This window comes from Papio anubis, chromosome 13 (assembly GCF_008728515.1).
Source record: "Papio anubis isolate 15944 chromosome 13, Panubis1.0, whole genome shotgun sequence".
NCBI lineage: Eukaryota > Metazoa > Chordata > Mammalia > Primates > Cercopithecidae > Papio > Papio anubis.
Genome location: NC_044988.1, coordinates 98,654,311 through 98,670,982, shown reverse-complemented (window position 1 = coordinate 98,670,982; position 16,672 = coordinate 98,654,311). Strand labels below are relative to the sequence as shown.

Sequence of the window (16,672 nt, the reverse complement as noted above, 5' to 3'; positions counted from 1 at the left end):
TGCCAGGACAGACACCTTCGGGGGTGGGCAGGGGAAGCCATCAGAGCAGAACCACGTACCTGCCCACAGTCCCATGTCCATGGCTGAGCCAGGGCATCCTGGCAAAACCAAGCGTGCTGTTTGTGGGGAGGGGAGAGTCTCCCACTGGAACACTGGCCTGTGAGGAAGGCCCGTGTGAAACCCCACGGGTGAATGCTGGGGTGGGCCGAGGGAGGTTGGCTGGCCTGTGAGTAAAGGGCTCTGTGACCGGACTAAGCTGGGACAGTCACCTCAGAGTGGGGCCTGTGGTTTTCTCCATTTGTCAGATGAAGAAGCAGGCTTAGCGAGGTTAAGATCACCAGGACACTAAATGGCAGAGCAGGATTCACAGAGGCCACACTTGTCTCCTCTAGGCCAGGGCTCCAAAAAGCCCCTCCCTAGAGCCAGGTCCCCAGCCCCAGGCCACATCCACCCACCTGTCCCACAGCAGGGGCTGGAGAAAGGGAGGCTATGGGTGCCCAGCCTCAGGACCATGAGTGAGCGGGTGAAGAGGGAGGTCAGGCTGAGCCTGAGCTCTAATCAGGCCCAGGGACCTGCCAGGCCTGGCCAGCGGTGGCATACTCAGTGAGAGAGGGAAGCCACTTGCCCAGTGCCCCAAGGGGACCGGAGGTGTAGCCCAGACAATGGGGGGAGTGGGTGGAGGCAGGGAAAGGGATGCCTCCATGGGGAACAAGTAGGCTGGGAAGAGAATGTCACCTGGACCAGCACGCCGACTCTGCTCCTCCCTACACAACAGGGTGCTCCCTCTGGGGGTGACTAGAACCACTAGGAAATAGGGTCCACAGCAGGGCAGAGTGGGTGCTGCATGAGCAACCAGGGGTGGGCCTGCAGCCAGCCCAGGGCAGGACAGGGAGGGGAGAACGAACAGTCAAGAGGCTGCCAGACACCCTAGATTCCCGAAACTCAGCTAAGAACCCTACAGGTCTGAATATAAGGTTGGATTTTTTTCCCCAGAACTATCCTTCTGAATTGAGGGGCATTCCCATAGGGTGGCGGCATTACAGACCCCATCACATGAAGCCCCCTCAATTCCTTGGAGCCACCAACTATTGTTCAAGGAGGGTGCATTCAGCATCTGAGCAACCTCAATCATGGTGACAGGAAATCCCTAGAGGTCCTTGGGGGTGGAAAAAGGCAAAGAAACAAGATTTTGTCATTTTTCCTTAGGGGTAATTACTGAGGCCTCACACTCGGACATCAGGAGAAACCAGTGCTTAACGTTGTGTGCCAGGGGACACTTGTGGCTTGGAATGAAATTTCTAGTGCTTGTTCTGTGCATGAAATCCTACAGGTGCTGCTTAAAGGCTGGCATAGCGAAGACAGCAGCCTCAGGAGAGCGGGGTCAGCTGACCCAGAGGGGGCTCCAAGGGTGACGCCAGTGATGCAGATGAAAAACGTGATTTGTTTTTGCAAAATTAGTGAAAAAAAGGTGTTCTGAATTAGTATATCTTGAGCAATACATCATTTGATATTTGAATGAGTAATAAATTTTTTTTTTTTTTTTTTTTTTTTTGGAGACAGTTTCACTCTTGTCACCCAGGCTGAAGTGCAATGGTGTGATCTCGGCTCATTGCAACTTCCACCTCCGGGGTTCAGGCAACTCTCCTCTCTCAGTCTCCCAAATAGTTGGGATTACAGGCCTGCGCCACCATGCCCAGTACTTTTTGTACTTTTAGTAGAGACAGGGTTTCACCTTGTTGGCCAGGCTAGTCTCAAACTCCTGACCTCAGGTCATCTGTCTGCCTCAGCCTCCCAAAGTGCTGGGATTACAGGCGTGAGTCACCACGCCCCGTAAGATTAATGAATTCAAGAGAAATAGACGTGTGGCTTTTATGTAGATCCGGAAAGTCTGTACATCCAGTGGGCACGAACTTTATGTGGGCTCCGTCACTGGGAGAAAGCAGGGATGGACTCGAGGTCAGGCTGTCAAGGCAGGGTAAGGAGCTGGCTGCAGGGGTCCTGTGGAAGGGCCATGTCAAAGACAAGGACCTCTTCCTGAGCCCAAAGTGTGAGGAGCTTGGCATGGCTGGGTTTTAGGAGGATGCTATGGTTGCTGCCACGTGAGGAATAGACTGAAGGGGACTAGGCTAGGGGTCAGGAGGAGGGGAACCTATCAGGAGGCTTTGCTGCCTGCAGCCAGGGACTGGTGGTGGCCTGGACCCACACAGCAGCCTCAGTGGGGAAGAAAAGTGGATATATCAAAGAGGCTTCTGAGGGCTTGAGGAGTTGGGCTTCTGCCCAGCACTGCACCTTGGGCAGGTTGGAGTGGGGCCAGGGTAAGCAGTGAGTGTGAATGAGGTGAAGGCAATGAGTTAGCAGGGGCGGGTGCACCTGAAGCTGCTCCCCGTAGCTTTCCTACTCCACACTGCAGCCGGGATGTCTTCTGACCCACCCTTCAGTTTGCTTTTCCTCTTTAAGTCTCTCTAATCTGCTGTTAAATCTACCCCTCGGATCCTTGATTTTTAGCTATTATTCCAGGCCAGGGCTCGCTTTATAGTTTCCGGTTCCCTGCAGATACTGTCTTTTATTTTTCTGAGATGGGAGTCTCACTCTATCACCCAAACTGGAGCGCAGTGGCGCGATCTTGGCTCACTGCAACCTCCGCCTCCCAGGTTCAAGAGATTCTCCTGCCTCAGCCTCCCAAGTAGCTGGGACTACGGGTGCGTGCCACCATGCCCAGCTAATGTTTGTATTTTTAGTAGAGACAGTATTTCACCACGTTGGCCAGGCTGGTCTCGAACTCCTGACTCTAAGTGATCTGTCCGACTCTGGATTATGGGTGTAAGTCACCGTGCCCGACCTTCTCTTTAAAAATAGTAGAACAGGCTAGGCGTAGTGGCTCACGCCATAATCCCAGCACTTTGGGAGGCCGAGATGGGTGGATCACTTGAGGTCAGGAGTTAAGAGATCAGCCTGGCCAACATGACTAAACCCCATCTCTACTAAAAATACAAAAATTAGCCAGGTGTGGTGGTGTGCACCTGTAGTCTCAGCTACACAGGAGGCTGAGGCAGGAGAGTCGCTTGAACCTGGGAGGCGGAGGCTGCAGCGAGCTGAGATCACGCCAACGCACTCCAGCCTGGGCGATAGAGCAAGACTCCATCTCAAGAAAAAAAATAGTAAAGCACTCTGTGCCTAATCATTCCAGTATTTGAAGTATTTGTGGGTTTGTTTCTATTATCTGTTTTCTGCTGGTTCTCCAGCATGGTGTCTTTCCTTTTATATTTGATCATATTTGTCCACATGTATTTGTTTTGTTTTTGAGATGGGGTCTTGCACAGGCGGGAGGGCAGTGGTGTGATCACAGTTCACTGCAGCCTTGACTCCCAGGCTCAAGTGATCATCCCACCTCAGCCCCTCGAGTAGCTGGGACCACAGGTGTGCACGACGCCTAGCTAATTTAAAAATATATATATTTTGTAAAGACGGGGTCTTGCTATATTGCCCAGGCTGGTCTCAAACTCCTGGGCTCAAGTGATCCTCCTGCCTTGGCCTCCCAAAGTGCTGAAATTACAGGCGTGAGCCAGTGCCAGACAAAGTGGACATGTTTATCCTGGCACATTCTGAAGGGCACACTGGTTGCCTCAAGGCTGTCCTACAGAGGAGGAACGAGGCTCAGTGAGAGCAGGGCCAGCACCACACAGGCAGGGAGACTGAGAGTGAACAGGGGAAAACTTCCTAAGGCTGAGTGTCCAGGTTTGGTATGATGGCCCTCAGTGAGGTCCCCTGGAGGGATGTAACCAGAAGCTGGACAGACCCTGGCAGGAAGTGCCGCAGAGGCCACTCAGACCCCTGCTGTGGGCTAGAAGGGACTAGATTACTTCTGGTTCTACGGTCTTCACCGTATCCTTGCCCCTAAAGGTCATGTGTCCCCACAGCTGCCCCAATCTCCTCTCCTGAGCTCAGTTAGCATGTGCTCAAGCTGCCAGAGTTTACGGTTTTATTTTAAAACAATAGTAAACAATTTCATTGATTTTTCTTAAATCAAACCACCTCACACTCGGCTTGTCTCAGGCAAAAGGTAAAAAACAAAAATAACGGGAGGCAAACGTGGAAACCGACCTACCTTCCCTAGAAATAAACCCCTGGTCCTGGCATCTGGAATGGCTTTTGGACACTGCCTTTAACAAATGAGAAAAGAAAGCACCAAAATATTGTGCTTCAGCAGCAGGTTAGGAACCTCCACAAAGAGAGGGGTGGGGAGGATTTGAACACAGATCCCAAGTGACCCAGTTCAGTCCTCAAAACTTCTAAGAACCTGGAGGCGTCTCCTCTCCACGACTCCCTTTCAGAGTGACTTAGAGATGGGGATCCCTTTAGGAAGAGCCCTCACACGAACCAGGCTGGTAAGGATCTGTGAGCCCACACCCCAGACACAGGTTTGAGGGGGACCCAAAGCAGGTTCCCAGCTGGTCAGAGATGGGTCGGGAAGGACAAAGACATATTCAGAGCACACAGAGGGAAGGACGAGGGACTTTGGGTGCCCGCTGCCTCACTCCTCTCCTCGAGGCTCCTTCCCGTTTTGTTCGCGTGGGGATGAAGACTAACTGCTACTCGATGGCAGGACAAGAAAGAGCTGTAAACAGCTTGGGTCTGCTCACCCACATGTGCAGGCTCCTTCGTCAGAAAGGGATTACTGTCTTAGGGACAGGGGACCAGAGAAAGCCCTTTTGGTGTTGGGTTAATACGGGGTAGAACACAATGACAGCAGCCGCCAGACGCGCGCTCGCTCTGGGCCCTGCCCCCAGACAGGGAAACACTGACCGAGGTTCTGGAATGGCAACGGTGGCAGGGAGGGCGTGGGGTATGCTCCCCTCCTCCTGGCACCCCAGGCCACCTCGGCCCAGGGAGAGGCAGTCTGCCCTCTGAGCATAGGGTGAAGGGCCTAGGAAGCTGACCGGGAGCCCTCTGTCCACAGGGCAGCCACCGCAAAGCAGGTTCTTCAGCTCCAAAATCCTGCCTGCCTCTGACAAAACCGAAAAATAAATAGTGTGTACTTCTCACACCACCTGGAATTCCTGGCCCCGAGACCAGAGGCGCGAGCCCTCCTGCTCCACCCCACACCCAGGTGCCCACACCGAGGGCACTTCCTGCCCAGCCGGGGGCTGGCAGCAGCACAGCGAGGGTCTCTGGCCACGGCCCCCAGGCAGCAGGCCCCCCAGGGTCCTGGTTGAGGGGCTGGCTCAGCCCTTTGGTCCACCTTGTTCATTAAAATTAAAATAAGAAAAAAAAAGGCTCCACTTGGTGACTTGGGTCTGTAGAGGTCTCTGCTTCGTCCCTGTCTGTCATCCTGTCCATCCTGCAAGGCATCGTGCGGGCCAGATCTGGAGGCTGGACCCAGCCACATCCACTGGTCACTGCAGTTTCGTCCCCAGCTTGCGTTGTCTGTTCCTGCAAAATGGGATGGGGGTCAGATGTGGGGACACCTGATGTTCAGTGACCTACAGCTGTCCCCACCACACCCAGAGTCTCAACTAAGTAGGCAAATGCCCACCCTCAGTAGCCAGCGATTGACCTGAACTGGGCCAATCAGAGCACCTGCCCTGGCAATGGCACCTAGAGAGGGTTGATCTCCCTGGCAGGGCCTGTACCTCGGTTGTGTCAGCTCTGCAATCCCAGAAGTGGAGCCAGGGGATTGGGGCAGGGGTGGGGGCCAGGATGAGACGACAGAGGCAAGAGGGACCTGGCTGGGTTCCATTAGTTATGGTGAGTTTCCCTTTATAGACAAGCCAGCACAATTAGGTTCTGTTATTGATCAAAACAGAGGGCCGGGCGCGGTGGCTCAAGCCTGTAATCCCAGCACTTTGGGAGGCCGAGACAGGCGGATCACAAGGTCAGGAGATCGAGACCATCCTGGCGAACACGGTGAAACCCCGTCTCTACTAAAAATACATAAAAAACTAGCCGGGCGAGGTGGTGGGCGCCTGTAGTCCCAGCTACTCGGGAGGCTGAGGCAGGAGAATGGCTAAACCCGGGAGGCAGAGTTTGCAGTGAGCTGAGATCCGGCCACCGCACTCCAGCCTGGGTGACAGAGCAAGACTCCGTCTCAAAAACAAAACAAAACAAAACAAAACAAAACAAAAACAGAGTACAGAAACGTAGTGAGCTCCCCATCCAGGAGGTATATAAGCAAAAGTAGAACTACTGATGGAGGTTACTGAGGGGATTTGAGCACCACATTTGGGGTGTGGCTATATCCAGGGTGGGTCCAGGAACCTGAGGGAACCAGGGCCAATCATCCCCATTTTCTAGAGGGGCTGACAGAGACTCAGTAGAGGAGAATGGGGTTTGTCTAGGGTCCCAGTTAAAATCTAGACACCTACTGCTCCTGTGAGATCTGGCCCCAGCCTCGTCCCACAACACACCCCTTGCTCCCTGGGCTCCAGCCCTGGCAGCCTCCGTCTGGTGCAGTCACCAAGCCTCGCCAGCCTCAGGAGTTGTGCATGCCCTTCCCTCTGCTGAGAACATTACCTGCCACCCCCGCAACCCTCCCCACCTCGCCACCCTCCCCCCCCCCCTCCCCCACCCCCCCACTCCAGCTCTGACGTCAACAGGCCGCGCCCACCCGGTCCCACATAGGCTCCCAACACAAGCTGTCAGGTCACAGCACTGATCACATAGGCAGGTGCGTCGAAGCTCTTCCCTGCCTGCTGGAGCACCATGAGTAGGGGACCATGGCTGTCACTGTGCTTGCCCCCAGCACACAGCCTGGCACAGAACAGGTGTGCCCTGAGATTTTGGTAAATGAAGGCAGGTGGAGGCCGGCCAGGCGGGGCAGGGCAGGGTGAAGCGTGGCAGGCCGGTGAGAGATCAACGGGGCCAGCTGGGGCCCTTCTGCCTCTAATGGGATTGCCTGCCCTAACCCCCTCCAATCCCCTTTCCTCATGGATCCCCGGCTTTGCTCTTAAGCTCGTTAGGATAATTTGGACCTTGATGCACTAAACACATTTCCTAGCTGCTAGGACGCCCCACCCTACCCCGCCCCACGGTCCCTCTCAGCCTGCCGAGAAACCTCCCAGGCTTCCTCTGGAGCCTCAGCTCCCCTCTGAACCCAGAGAAGAGCCAGCCTTCGGCCAGGCGCGGTGGCTCACGCCTGTAATCCCAGCACTTTGGGAGGCTGAGACAGGTGGATCAGGAGGTCAGGAGATCAAGACCATCCTGGCTAACACGGTGAAATCCCGTCTCTACTAAAAAATACAAAAAATGAGCCGGGCATGGTGGCAGGTGGCTGTAGTCCCAGCTATTTGGGAGGCTGAGGCAGAAGAATGTTGTGAACCCAGCAGGCAGAGCTTGCAGTGAGCCAAGATTACACCACTGCACTCCAGCCTGGGCGACATAGCAAGACTTGGTCTCAAAAAAAAGAAAAGAAAGAAAGAAAAAGAAGAGCCAGCCTTCCCACCCCACTAGGAACCCCACCCAGGATTTGGGTTGAGTGAAACAGCATGAGTCAGGAGTTTCCAAAGCTCAGCTCTGTCCTGACTTGCTGCACAAATACAGGCTGGCCTCCTAACGCAACGTGCCTCAGTTTACCCAGGTCTAAGAAAGCATCTGGACTAACCCCTAGGGATGTCCACACACGGGAGCCCCGAGAACCTCAGCTGCCCAGCTCTCTGGTTCTGGCCTGCAGAGTTTAAAAGCATGGGCTCTGGGCCAGACAGCCTGGGTTCACCACCCTGCTCCCCCACCCACTATCTGCAAGATCTCAAGCAAATGACTTCTCTTCTCCAAGCTTCAGTTTTCTCATCTGCAAAATGGGGGTCACAGCAGGATTCAATGAGCTAATGCAAGAGAAGTGCTTAGGCAGGCGCGGGGCTCCCAGAGAGCCCTCCAAACATGGAGGCAGAGGCTGCCTGGGGCTGGGCCCAGTGAGCACCGCTGTCCCCTGAACTCACCTGGCTTCTGCCCGGGTCACCGTGTACTCAAACCAGAGTACATTGGGAATGAGGCTTGTGTCTCGGATTAGGAAGAACTCAGAGACAGGCCTGGAGAGACAGACATCAGAGAGCCAGGGCCACATCAGGGCATGAGTCTGTTACTACACCAGACACCCCCAACATTGCCCGGGGCTGGCACGACACCCGCCCCCACTGCCTAGACTCTTTGCCTGGCCTGAGACCCCAGAGCCACTGAGAGACCCAGCTATGTCACCTGTGTCACCTCAGGCAGGGGCACTGTCCCACGGCACACACATCCCAGCAGGACTCAGGCTTCTAAGTCCCTGAGAACCTAGGCGAGGACAGAGGATGGCACTCTGGCTTCCCAGCCTGAGGAATCCCCCCGTGTTTCTGCCGCAAACCCCGGGGGGAGGTGGAAGCCAGGCAGGTGGGGCCTACAGCCTTATGCCACCAGAAGGCTAGGCACTGGGGCCTTGCCAGGGAGACAGGGGCTGGGGTCAAGACTCCTGGGTCCACCCAATGATGGCCCCACCCACAGGAGGGGACAGGGCCCACAGTGCCCAGGAAGGCAGGAGACAGTTACCAGGCTGCTATCCTGGGGAACAGCGGGGTGAGGACCTCCTGGGTGAAGATGAACCAGGCGATGGCCATGAGGCCTCCAGCGATGCCTCCATAGAGCACCTGGCTCCAGGTGTGGTACAGCAGGTAGACCCTGGGCCAAGGCCAGAAGTGAAGTATGTGAGAGCCAGTCAGAGACAGGCCCACACAATCCCTGCTGCCCACATGTCAGCTTCCCCGGGAACCTGTGCCCGCACATGTGGAGACACACAGACAGGACACCGACTCCACGGAGCACAGCCTCAGATCCCCTTCCAAGAGGGAGGGCACCGGACCCCACACGGCTCTCCCATCTGCAGCAGTGAAGGGTCAGCTGGGATCTGCCTGCCTCCCATCTAGCCCTTGACCTCTGAATTTATCTACAGTGGGTTCCTCCGGAACACTGGGAAGAGACGGCTGATACATGGAGTTGGCCCCAGAATCTTGGGCTCAGTGGGCTCAGTGGGGACTGGGCTAGAAGGGGCAGCTGGAGCCCTGTCCTTTTAAAACTAGAGGTCTGGGACCCCTTTTCCAGTCCTGCCCTACAGGCTCTGGGACTAGGGTCCATGGAGGGGTCCCAGAGGGACCAGGAATCAGCAGGACACCACATGGGCAGGGTGCAGACAGGGGCTCTCCCTCCTCCATACCTGCTGTAGGAGACTAGAAAGGCCGCAGCGAGGAGTCCCAGGGAGAGTACGTGCCTCCACAGCAAGTCCAGGAACCTGGCGTTGTTTGTTTGGTGCATTCTGGGAAAACACGCCCACCAGATGACCTCAGCCCACAGCCCAGCCCAGGCCTCCCAAACAGTCCCTGGCCCCATCCAAATGCTCCCTGGGTACCTTCTGCCTCTGCTGCAGCCCCTCCCACCCCAGGGATATCCGAAGGGCTAGCAGTGAGTCCCTAGCAGAGCTCGACCTGAGCCAGTTCAGGGCCATCCCAGCCGGGGGAGAAACTCACCTTAAATACAGGAAAAGGAAGGAATAGATGGAGAAGAACCACATAAACTGGGAGTGGCTGGAGGGCATCCCGTACTTCGTGCCCACTGCTGTGTGGGGGCCTGGGAGAGAGAGGAGACCAGGGCATCATGGGAGGATGCAGACCTCCCAGTAACGCCCCAACCTGGGGGACCCTCAGGCCCTGGCAGCCCAGGCCCTACCTCCACAGGGCCGTGGCTCCTGGATGACGTTTTTGATCAGCCAGTTGACCCCCTCGTTCAGTGCCAGGCCCCCAAGGAAGGAGATCTGCTGGGGAAGACGTACGGTCAGCTGGGCCTCTTTGCACCTGTTGGCTGCTACCTAGTCCCAAAGACCACGGCCTCTGACTGAACCTCCCAGCCCAACAGGTAAGTAACCTAGAACCAGCCAGGAGGATCCACGCATCTGAAGACAGGTGGACGCAGGGATGAGAAGGCAAACCCTGGGCTGAGGGGCAGACAGGCTGCCCAAAGCAGGGTGGGGACACTGCGGGGGGGCGTGGGGAGGGTGTGGGCAGGACAGACTCACCGTGTGCAGCTCCCGCTTAAATATGATGAGGGTCACGAAACCGACGATGACAAATACAGGGCTGAGGCTCAGGTAGGCAAGGAGGTGGCCAGAGAGATCACCTGGCAAGACAGAGAACAGAATGAGGACAGGGCACAGGCATCAGAAGAGGGGCCAGCCCCCTGCAAGCAGGGCCTGAGCCAGAAAGGAGGTCCCGGCAGGGCCTGAAGCATGGGGGCCAGGCAGCCACGGACACCTGTTTACCAGCCGGTCGTGCCAACTCAGTCACGGTCATATGTGATGCTGTCTATTATTTTTTTTTTTATTTATTTTTTTTTTTTTGAGACGGAGTCTCGTGCTGTCGCCCAGGCTGGAGTACAGTGGCCAGATCTCAGCTCACTGCAAGCTCCGCCTCCCGGGTTCACGCCATTCTCCGGCCTCAGCCTCCCGAGTAGCTGGGACTACAGGCGCTGCCACCTCGCCCGGCTATTTTTTTTTTGTATTTCTTAGTAGAGACGGGGTTTCACCGTGTTAGCCAGGATGGTCTCGATCTCCTGACCTCGTGATCCGCCCATCTCGGCCTCCCAAAGTGCTGGGATTACAGGCTTGAGCCACCGCGCCCGGCCGATGCTGTCTATTATTTAGCACTAAAGTGTACACAGCATGCGTTTAAAGCAGGTGCCCTGACTGTTCCCATTCTATAGATGAAAAAACTGAATCCCAGAGTAACTATGTGACTCACCCAAGGTCACACAGCCAGAAGGAGGTGGGACCAGGACTAAAGTCCAAGTCTCTGACCTGGTCCAGACACTAGACCAATCCCTCCTGCCAAAGCAGGAAGGTGAACCTGGCCTGGTGACTCCAGAGGTGGAGCCCGGGACCTGGGAGGTAGCCTGGAAGGCATATGAGAGCCACACACTGTTGTGCTGGGGCTGCCCTGGCTGAGCCCTGGGCCTCCGGGGAAATCCGACATTCTCTGGACACCACACAGACTTGGGTCCACACTGAAGACTCGGACAGAAACCAAGCCCAATATGGCCACAGTAACAGCTGCTCGCCGCTTCTCTGGCAGTAAACTGCCTACCTATTGATTACCAGCTTCTGACACTCCCATCACGCCTGGGATGGAGGCATCGGAGGAACACTGGGCCCTTTTAGGAAATGGGGACACTCAAGCTGAGAATCCAAGGACAGGGGAGGCTGAGTCCGAAGGCCACCCTCACCATTTGGGACAGGCAGCTATGTAGCCACTCTGGGGTCTAAGGGCATGGTTCAGCTCCTATGCCCGCACTCGCTGGTTGCATGAACTGAGGCAAGGATTCAAGCCTCAGCTCACCCACTTGTGGAACAGGGATATTAGTGTCTACCTCCTACAGCTGCATGAGGCTCAATGAGATGGGACCTGTGAGACACCTAGCTTGGTCCCTGGCAACCAGGACACTTCCATGTTGGGGCAGAGGTGGGGAGAACCCAGTGTGGGAAATGGTCCATGCCACCAGCCTCACACAAGCAGCAGGGAAGGTGTCCACAGAGGGCTGAGCCCGAATTCCAGGGCTGAAGACATAGACACACACACGCCTGGCCTCATCCACACCCAGGATCCTACCCAGCCCATCCTACCCAGGGTCAGGCTGGCCTGGAGTTGGTCTGGGAGAGCAGAGCAGCCCAGCTAAGTGCCTGGGTTCAAGTGCTGTTGCTGCCACAGTCCCACTGAGTGACAGTGGGTGAGTCCCTTCTCTTTCCTGGGCCTCTCCACTACGAAACTCACCTCCACAGCACTGGGCTATGATGACAGTGAATGACGGGTACCCCCAAAACTTTAGCCATCTCCATAGCCTGTCCCAGAGCCAGTACTACCCTGGGGTTTTCCTGAAGATGCTACCAGGGACTCTGGCCTCTCCACTCTCTGATCCAAGCCCCCTCAGGCCTCCCACTCCCCTTAGGACAAGCTCCCCCTCAACCCGGCTCATCTGGCTCTGCACAGTCCTGGCCCTGCTTCCCTCTCACCCTCTGCTCCAGTTCCAAGGACTAAACTCAAGTTCCCTGAGCGCACCGTGCCCTGTCCTACTTCTGGACCTTTGCACACAGTTTCCCCACCTGGGATGCTCTCTGGGTGAACTCAACAAACGTCACCACAGTGGCAAAAAAAGACACATACGTCCCTGCCAGTGCAGAGCTCGCAGTCTGACGGGAGAATCTGCCATCCAGGCACAGTTCATGATCCACTAGTGTAGATAATCAGGACAGCATCTGAGAGTATGGACAGGGTCTCTTTATACCCCACTCTATCTCCCAAGCCCAGCACAGGGCCTGGCTCTTAACTGGGCTCAAAAAGTATTGAATGAATTAAGTAAGCAAGTGACGGTGTGATGAGGGGTGTGATGGAGAAGTGCAGGGAACCACAGAAGCATTGATAGAGGACTAGACCTCACCAGATGCTCCAGGCTCAGCCAGGTCCATCACAGCCTGTATCATGCTGCACACAACTGCCCGCCAGGTTCCTTCTGGCTTGCTGGATTGTGAGCACTCCAAGAAGCTACTCTGAGGCCAGGCGGAGAAGCTGTGAAGGTGCAGAGGCCTTAGCAAGTCTTTCCCCACCTCCAGGCTTTGGCTTTCCTCTTATAAAGCAGCCAGTTTCCATAGTGCAGGAGTGCAGGGATATTTCAGGCCCTGTTAAGCATTCTAAAACCAGAGCTAGCCCAGAGCCTAGCACTCAGAAGTGTTCAGCGGATATTGGCTGAATGAATGAATGGATGGATAAATGTTAGACAGGCAGGCAGGCAGGGCCCAGCACCTGGCAGGGCCATACCACCCCCAGTACAACCCAGAACACCAGGGTCAAAGTTCTTTGGCATTCGATCCTGGTGCCCTCGGCGGAGCCAGGTTCTCACATCTCGCAAGACAGCAGCATGAGCGGGCCCTTCCCAGGCAACCAGGGCTCAATGAGGGGGCCCCAACCTTCCCTGGCACTCAACCATCCTACCCAGGGAGGGTCCTGGAAGGTGGGATAACATTAACTGCAAGTATTTGCTGAACGCTTACTGCATGCCGGGCACTGTTCAGCCCTTCTTGTGCCTCCTGCTATTTGATGCTCACACCATCACCAGAAGGTAAGCACTGTAATCAGTTCCACTTTAGAGATGAAGTAACTTAAGCAGAGGCAGGCACCTGCACAAGGCCTCCGCCTCAACTGGAACCCAGATGGGTCAGGCCCCCACTCCCAGGCTCTGCACCACTCTTACTAGACAGCTTCCAGAACGCCGCTAATGGACCTCTCAACTGGAAAGCCCTGCGCTTCGAGAGGTGTGTCTGATAGGAAGCTCCAGAAGTCAAGATCCCGAGGCTGCCCGCCCCCTCATCGGGTCCTCTCCGTTGTGGAGTCGTGCCCTGATCAAGGCGTGGCACCACAAGTACTCAAAAGCCTGGCTTCACCTTGCACACTCCCAGCAACGGGGAGCTCTTTCTCTTACAAGCAGCCCAAAGCACTGTTCGAAGCAAACAGACACTCCCTGCACGCTGGAGCGGGAGTGCGGCCTCTGGGGCAGCGGAGGGCGGGGGAGAAGGGCCAAGGTCCAGACCAGGGATCTTTTCTCGCCTCACACAGATCCCCACCCCATTTCAGCCCACCGGCGCCCCGGGACCCTGGGGAGCGCCCCGACCGCGCAGCCGCAGAGTGCGCGAGCGAGCGCCTCACAATTTCGCCCAGCTCATCCCCGCACCACTGCGCCTGCGCGGCGCGCGTGCCGGCCGAGCCCCTCCATGGCTCACTATTTGACAGTTCCCACCCTAGTCCCCCGGCGCCCCCTCCGCGGGCTCGCGCAGGCCGGAGCGCCCGGGACTGAGAGGCCGTCCCCGGGAAGGCGTCCTCGGAGCCGGGACCGCCTTTTACCTGCAGGATATTCGACGTGGGTGAGGGTCACCGGCCGCCATGAAGCGGGGAGCGAGCACTGTCCGTCCGCTGCCATCTTACCCGGAGACCGGGCTTCTTCGAGCAGCCAATGGGGAGCCAGGGGGGCGGTGGTCCTGACCTATCACGCCGGAGAAGCGCCGTGCACCCAATCGGTGGTCAATATAGGTAGCGGCGCAGCCATTCAGCGTGCAGGCCGTGGGGCTGGCCCGAGCGGCGAATCAGAGAGCGGGGCCCCTGGGAGCCAACGAGCCGGCCCAGCTGGCCCCCAATCTGGGGCGAGCGCAGGTAGGCGCCTGGCCAATCAGAGAAGGGGAGGGTTCCAGCACAGAACAGGGGACATAACAGCCAATCAGAAGGTGAGGCTGCCTCAGCGTGTGGGCAGGGCGGGCCAATCAGGCGCTGGCTTTGGGGGCGTGTTGAACTTTGGTGGGAGCTTTGGTTCGGCTGGGACCTGCGCCCTGAGTGAACGCTCCTGTGGTACCCCGAGCTGACCCGTGGTCTGAGGGACCTGCGCGTCCGATAGCGCGTGCTCAACGAGGGGAGGCAACCTCAGCCCCAGGGGGTTTGAACCGACCCACTTTCAGTTACGAGTAAACTGAGACCAGAGAGCAGAGGGGGCTTATTTCCCTCTGCCCCATACTGGCCGGCGAAAGGGCAAGTCATACAGAGCAGGCGACCTTTTTGTGAAAAGTATGTGGGTCGGGGCGCGCAGAAGGTGCCCTAAACGCTGGACTGAACAGAAGCTTAACGGATACTTAAGAATGGAAGCTTAGCTGCAATTAAGGACTCCTTCCTCCTTTCATTCATTTAACAAAGATTTATTGATTCATTCACGTTTATGCTACTTAATGAGGCGTTTTGGGAGCATTTCAAACAAGAAGTCGGTTTTCCACCTACCCTTCAGTTTTCCCAAGACATTCCTGCGTGAACAGCCACACTCTCCCACCCGCCTTCACCTCTCCTATCCGATTCTGTCTCTGGCTGGACTGGATTGCAGTCTAGGTAAGGTGGGCTGGGAGGGCTCAGCCTCTTGTCTCCTGCCCCTAGCACGTGTTTTTGTTTGTTTGTTTGTTTGGTTTTTGAGACAGTGTCTTGCTCTGAGGCCCAGGCTGGAGTGCAGTGGAACGATCTCGCTCGGCCTCCTGGGTCCAAGTGATTCTCCTGTCTCAGCCTCCTGGGTAGCTGTGACTACAGGCACACGCCACCGCATCCGGCTAGTTTTTGCATTTTTAGTAGAGACAGGGTCTTACCATGTTGGCCAAGCTGGTCTCGAACTCCTGGTCTCAGGTGATCCACCTGCCTTGGCTCCCAAAATGCTGGGATTACAAGCGTGAGCCACCATGCCCAGCTAATTTTTTTTTTTTTTTTTTGAGACAGAGGCTCACTCTGTCACCCAGGCTGGAGTGCAGTGGCACGCCCAGCTAGTTTTTGTGTTTTTCGTAGAGACGGGGTTTCACCGTGTTGGCCAGGATGGTCTTGATCTCCTGACCTCGTGATCCACCCACCTCGGCCTCCCAAAGTGCTGGGATTACAGGTGTGAGCCACCGCCCCTGGCCACTATGTGCTGTTTTGCTGCATGGGATGTAGCGCCTCTCCTGCCCTACTTTGCCCTGCCAAATCTGGCTCAGGTGTCTCCTCGACTTACAGGTTTCCACAGCCAAGTGAGGGGCCAGTACTGGGCTCTCACGGTTGCATTTCCTGTCCTATGTCAGCCCTGACCTCACTGGACTGTAATCGGTTCCTTATCCCTCCCAGTGAGCGGCAGCTCTCAGACTTCACAGAGTGCCGAGATCAGCCTGTAGAAAACGCAGATTCCTGGGTCACAGTAGGGCCTGGGTTGATCCAGTAGGTCTGGGTTGGAGCCTAGGTGCCTGCGTTCTTATGTGCTCTGGGAATTTTGATACAGGTGGTTACAGCCACCACTGGAGAAGCCCTGGGCAACATGAGGACAGGGCCTGGTACACCCTGAGCCTGGTCCAGACCAGACCTAGAGCAAGTGCTGATAAGTGACACGAGGGCCCCTGAGGTGAGGTGAGAATAACCCAGGAAATCCCACTGAGAGAGTGGCTGTCTGCGAGTGGCCAGGCCAGTGGAGCGGGGACGGTGAGCTGGCCAGTGTGGCCGGAGATGATGGTGACTCACAACCTACCAGGGAGCCCAGAAGGCCCACTGCCCCTAGCCCTGCTGTGCGCTCTCCCAGCCTGGGCTCATCGGGGTCAGCTGGCCTCGGTTTCCTCAGGCACTGCCATTATTAGCCCCTGAAAAGCAGGAGGTGTGAGGAGCGGGCCGGAAGCTTCCCAGAATAGTTACCTGGGACAGGGCAGCCATCCATGATCTGGGCCACATTGCTGCTCCCAGATAGACCTCAGGAGCAAAGTCCATGAAATGCAAGCCTGTCAGTGCAGGGAACCTCCCGAGGGAGGATGAAGATGAGGAACTACAAAATGAGACGGAGTTACCCGGGGAGGGTTTTCCTGGCAGAGAGAACAGTGTAAGCCGGTGCCCTGGGGCCCGAGTGTGGCTGGATGAAGTGGGCAAGAGGGAAAGAAGGAGTAACGTGGTCGGGGGAGGTCCACAGGGGCCTGGCCGCCGGAAACTCTGAGGGCACTGTGGGTGGGGACAGAGGGGAGCTCTGAAAGATGGGTTTGTTGTTGGGTTCGGTTTGGTTTTCTTGTTTAAAATAGAACATTCAGGGCAGGCACAGTGACTAAACCTGTAGTCCCAGCACTTTGAGAGGCCAAGGTGGGAGG

General features: G+C 56.4%; 1 protein-coding gene across 1 annotated transcript; it reads right to left on the bottom strand.

Moving 5' to 3' along the window:
* Window positions 1-5,393: 5,393 nt before the first annotated feature.
* Window positions 5,394-13,977, bottom strand: DOLPP1 (dolichyldiphosphatase 1). Its single transcript, NM_001168983.1, has 8 exons — window positions 13,902-13,977; window positions 10,034-10,134; window positions 9,688-9,772; window positions 9,489-9,588; window positions 9,179-9,277; window positions 8,518-8,646; window positions 7,932-8,021; window positions 5,394-5,430 (listed from the first exon to the last, which is right to left on the bottom strand). The coding sequence occupies exons 1-8, from the start codon at window positions 13,975-13,977 to the stop codon at window positions 5,394-5,396; spliced, it is 717 nt and encodes a 238-aa protein (NP_001162454.1).
* Window positions 13,978-16,672: the final 2,695 nt, after the last annotated feature.

Coding starts and splice junctions, on each gene's coding strand:
- DOLPP1 (NM_001168983.1), bottom strand. CDS start 13,977: ATGGCAGCGGACGGACAGTGCTCGCTCCCCGCTTCATGGCGGCCGGTG. Junction 8,647..9,178: donor TTTCTAGTCTCCTACAGCAG/GTATGGAGGAGG, acceptor GCCTTGGCCCAG/GGTCTACCTGCTGTACCACA. Junction 8,022..8,517: donor TTCCCCAGGATAGCAGCCTG/GTAACTGTCTCC, acceptor CTGTCTCTCCAG/GCCTGTCTCTGAGTTCTTCC.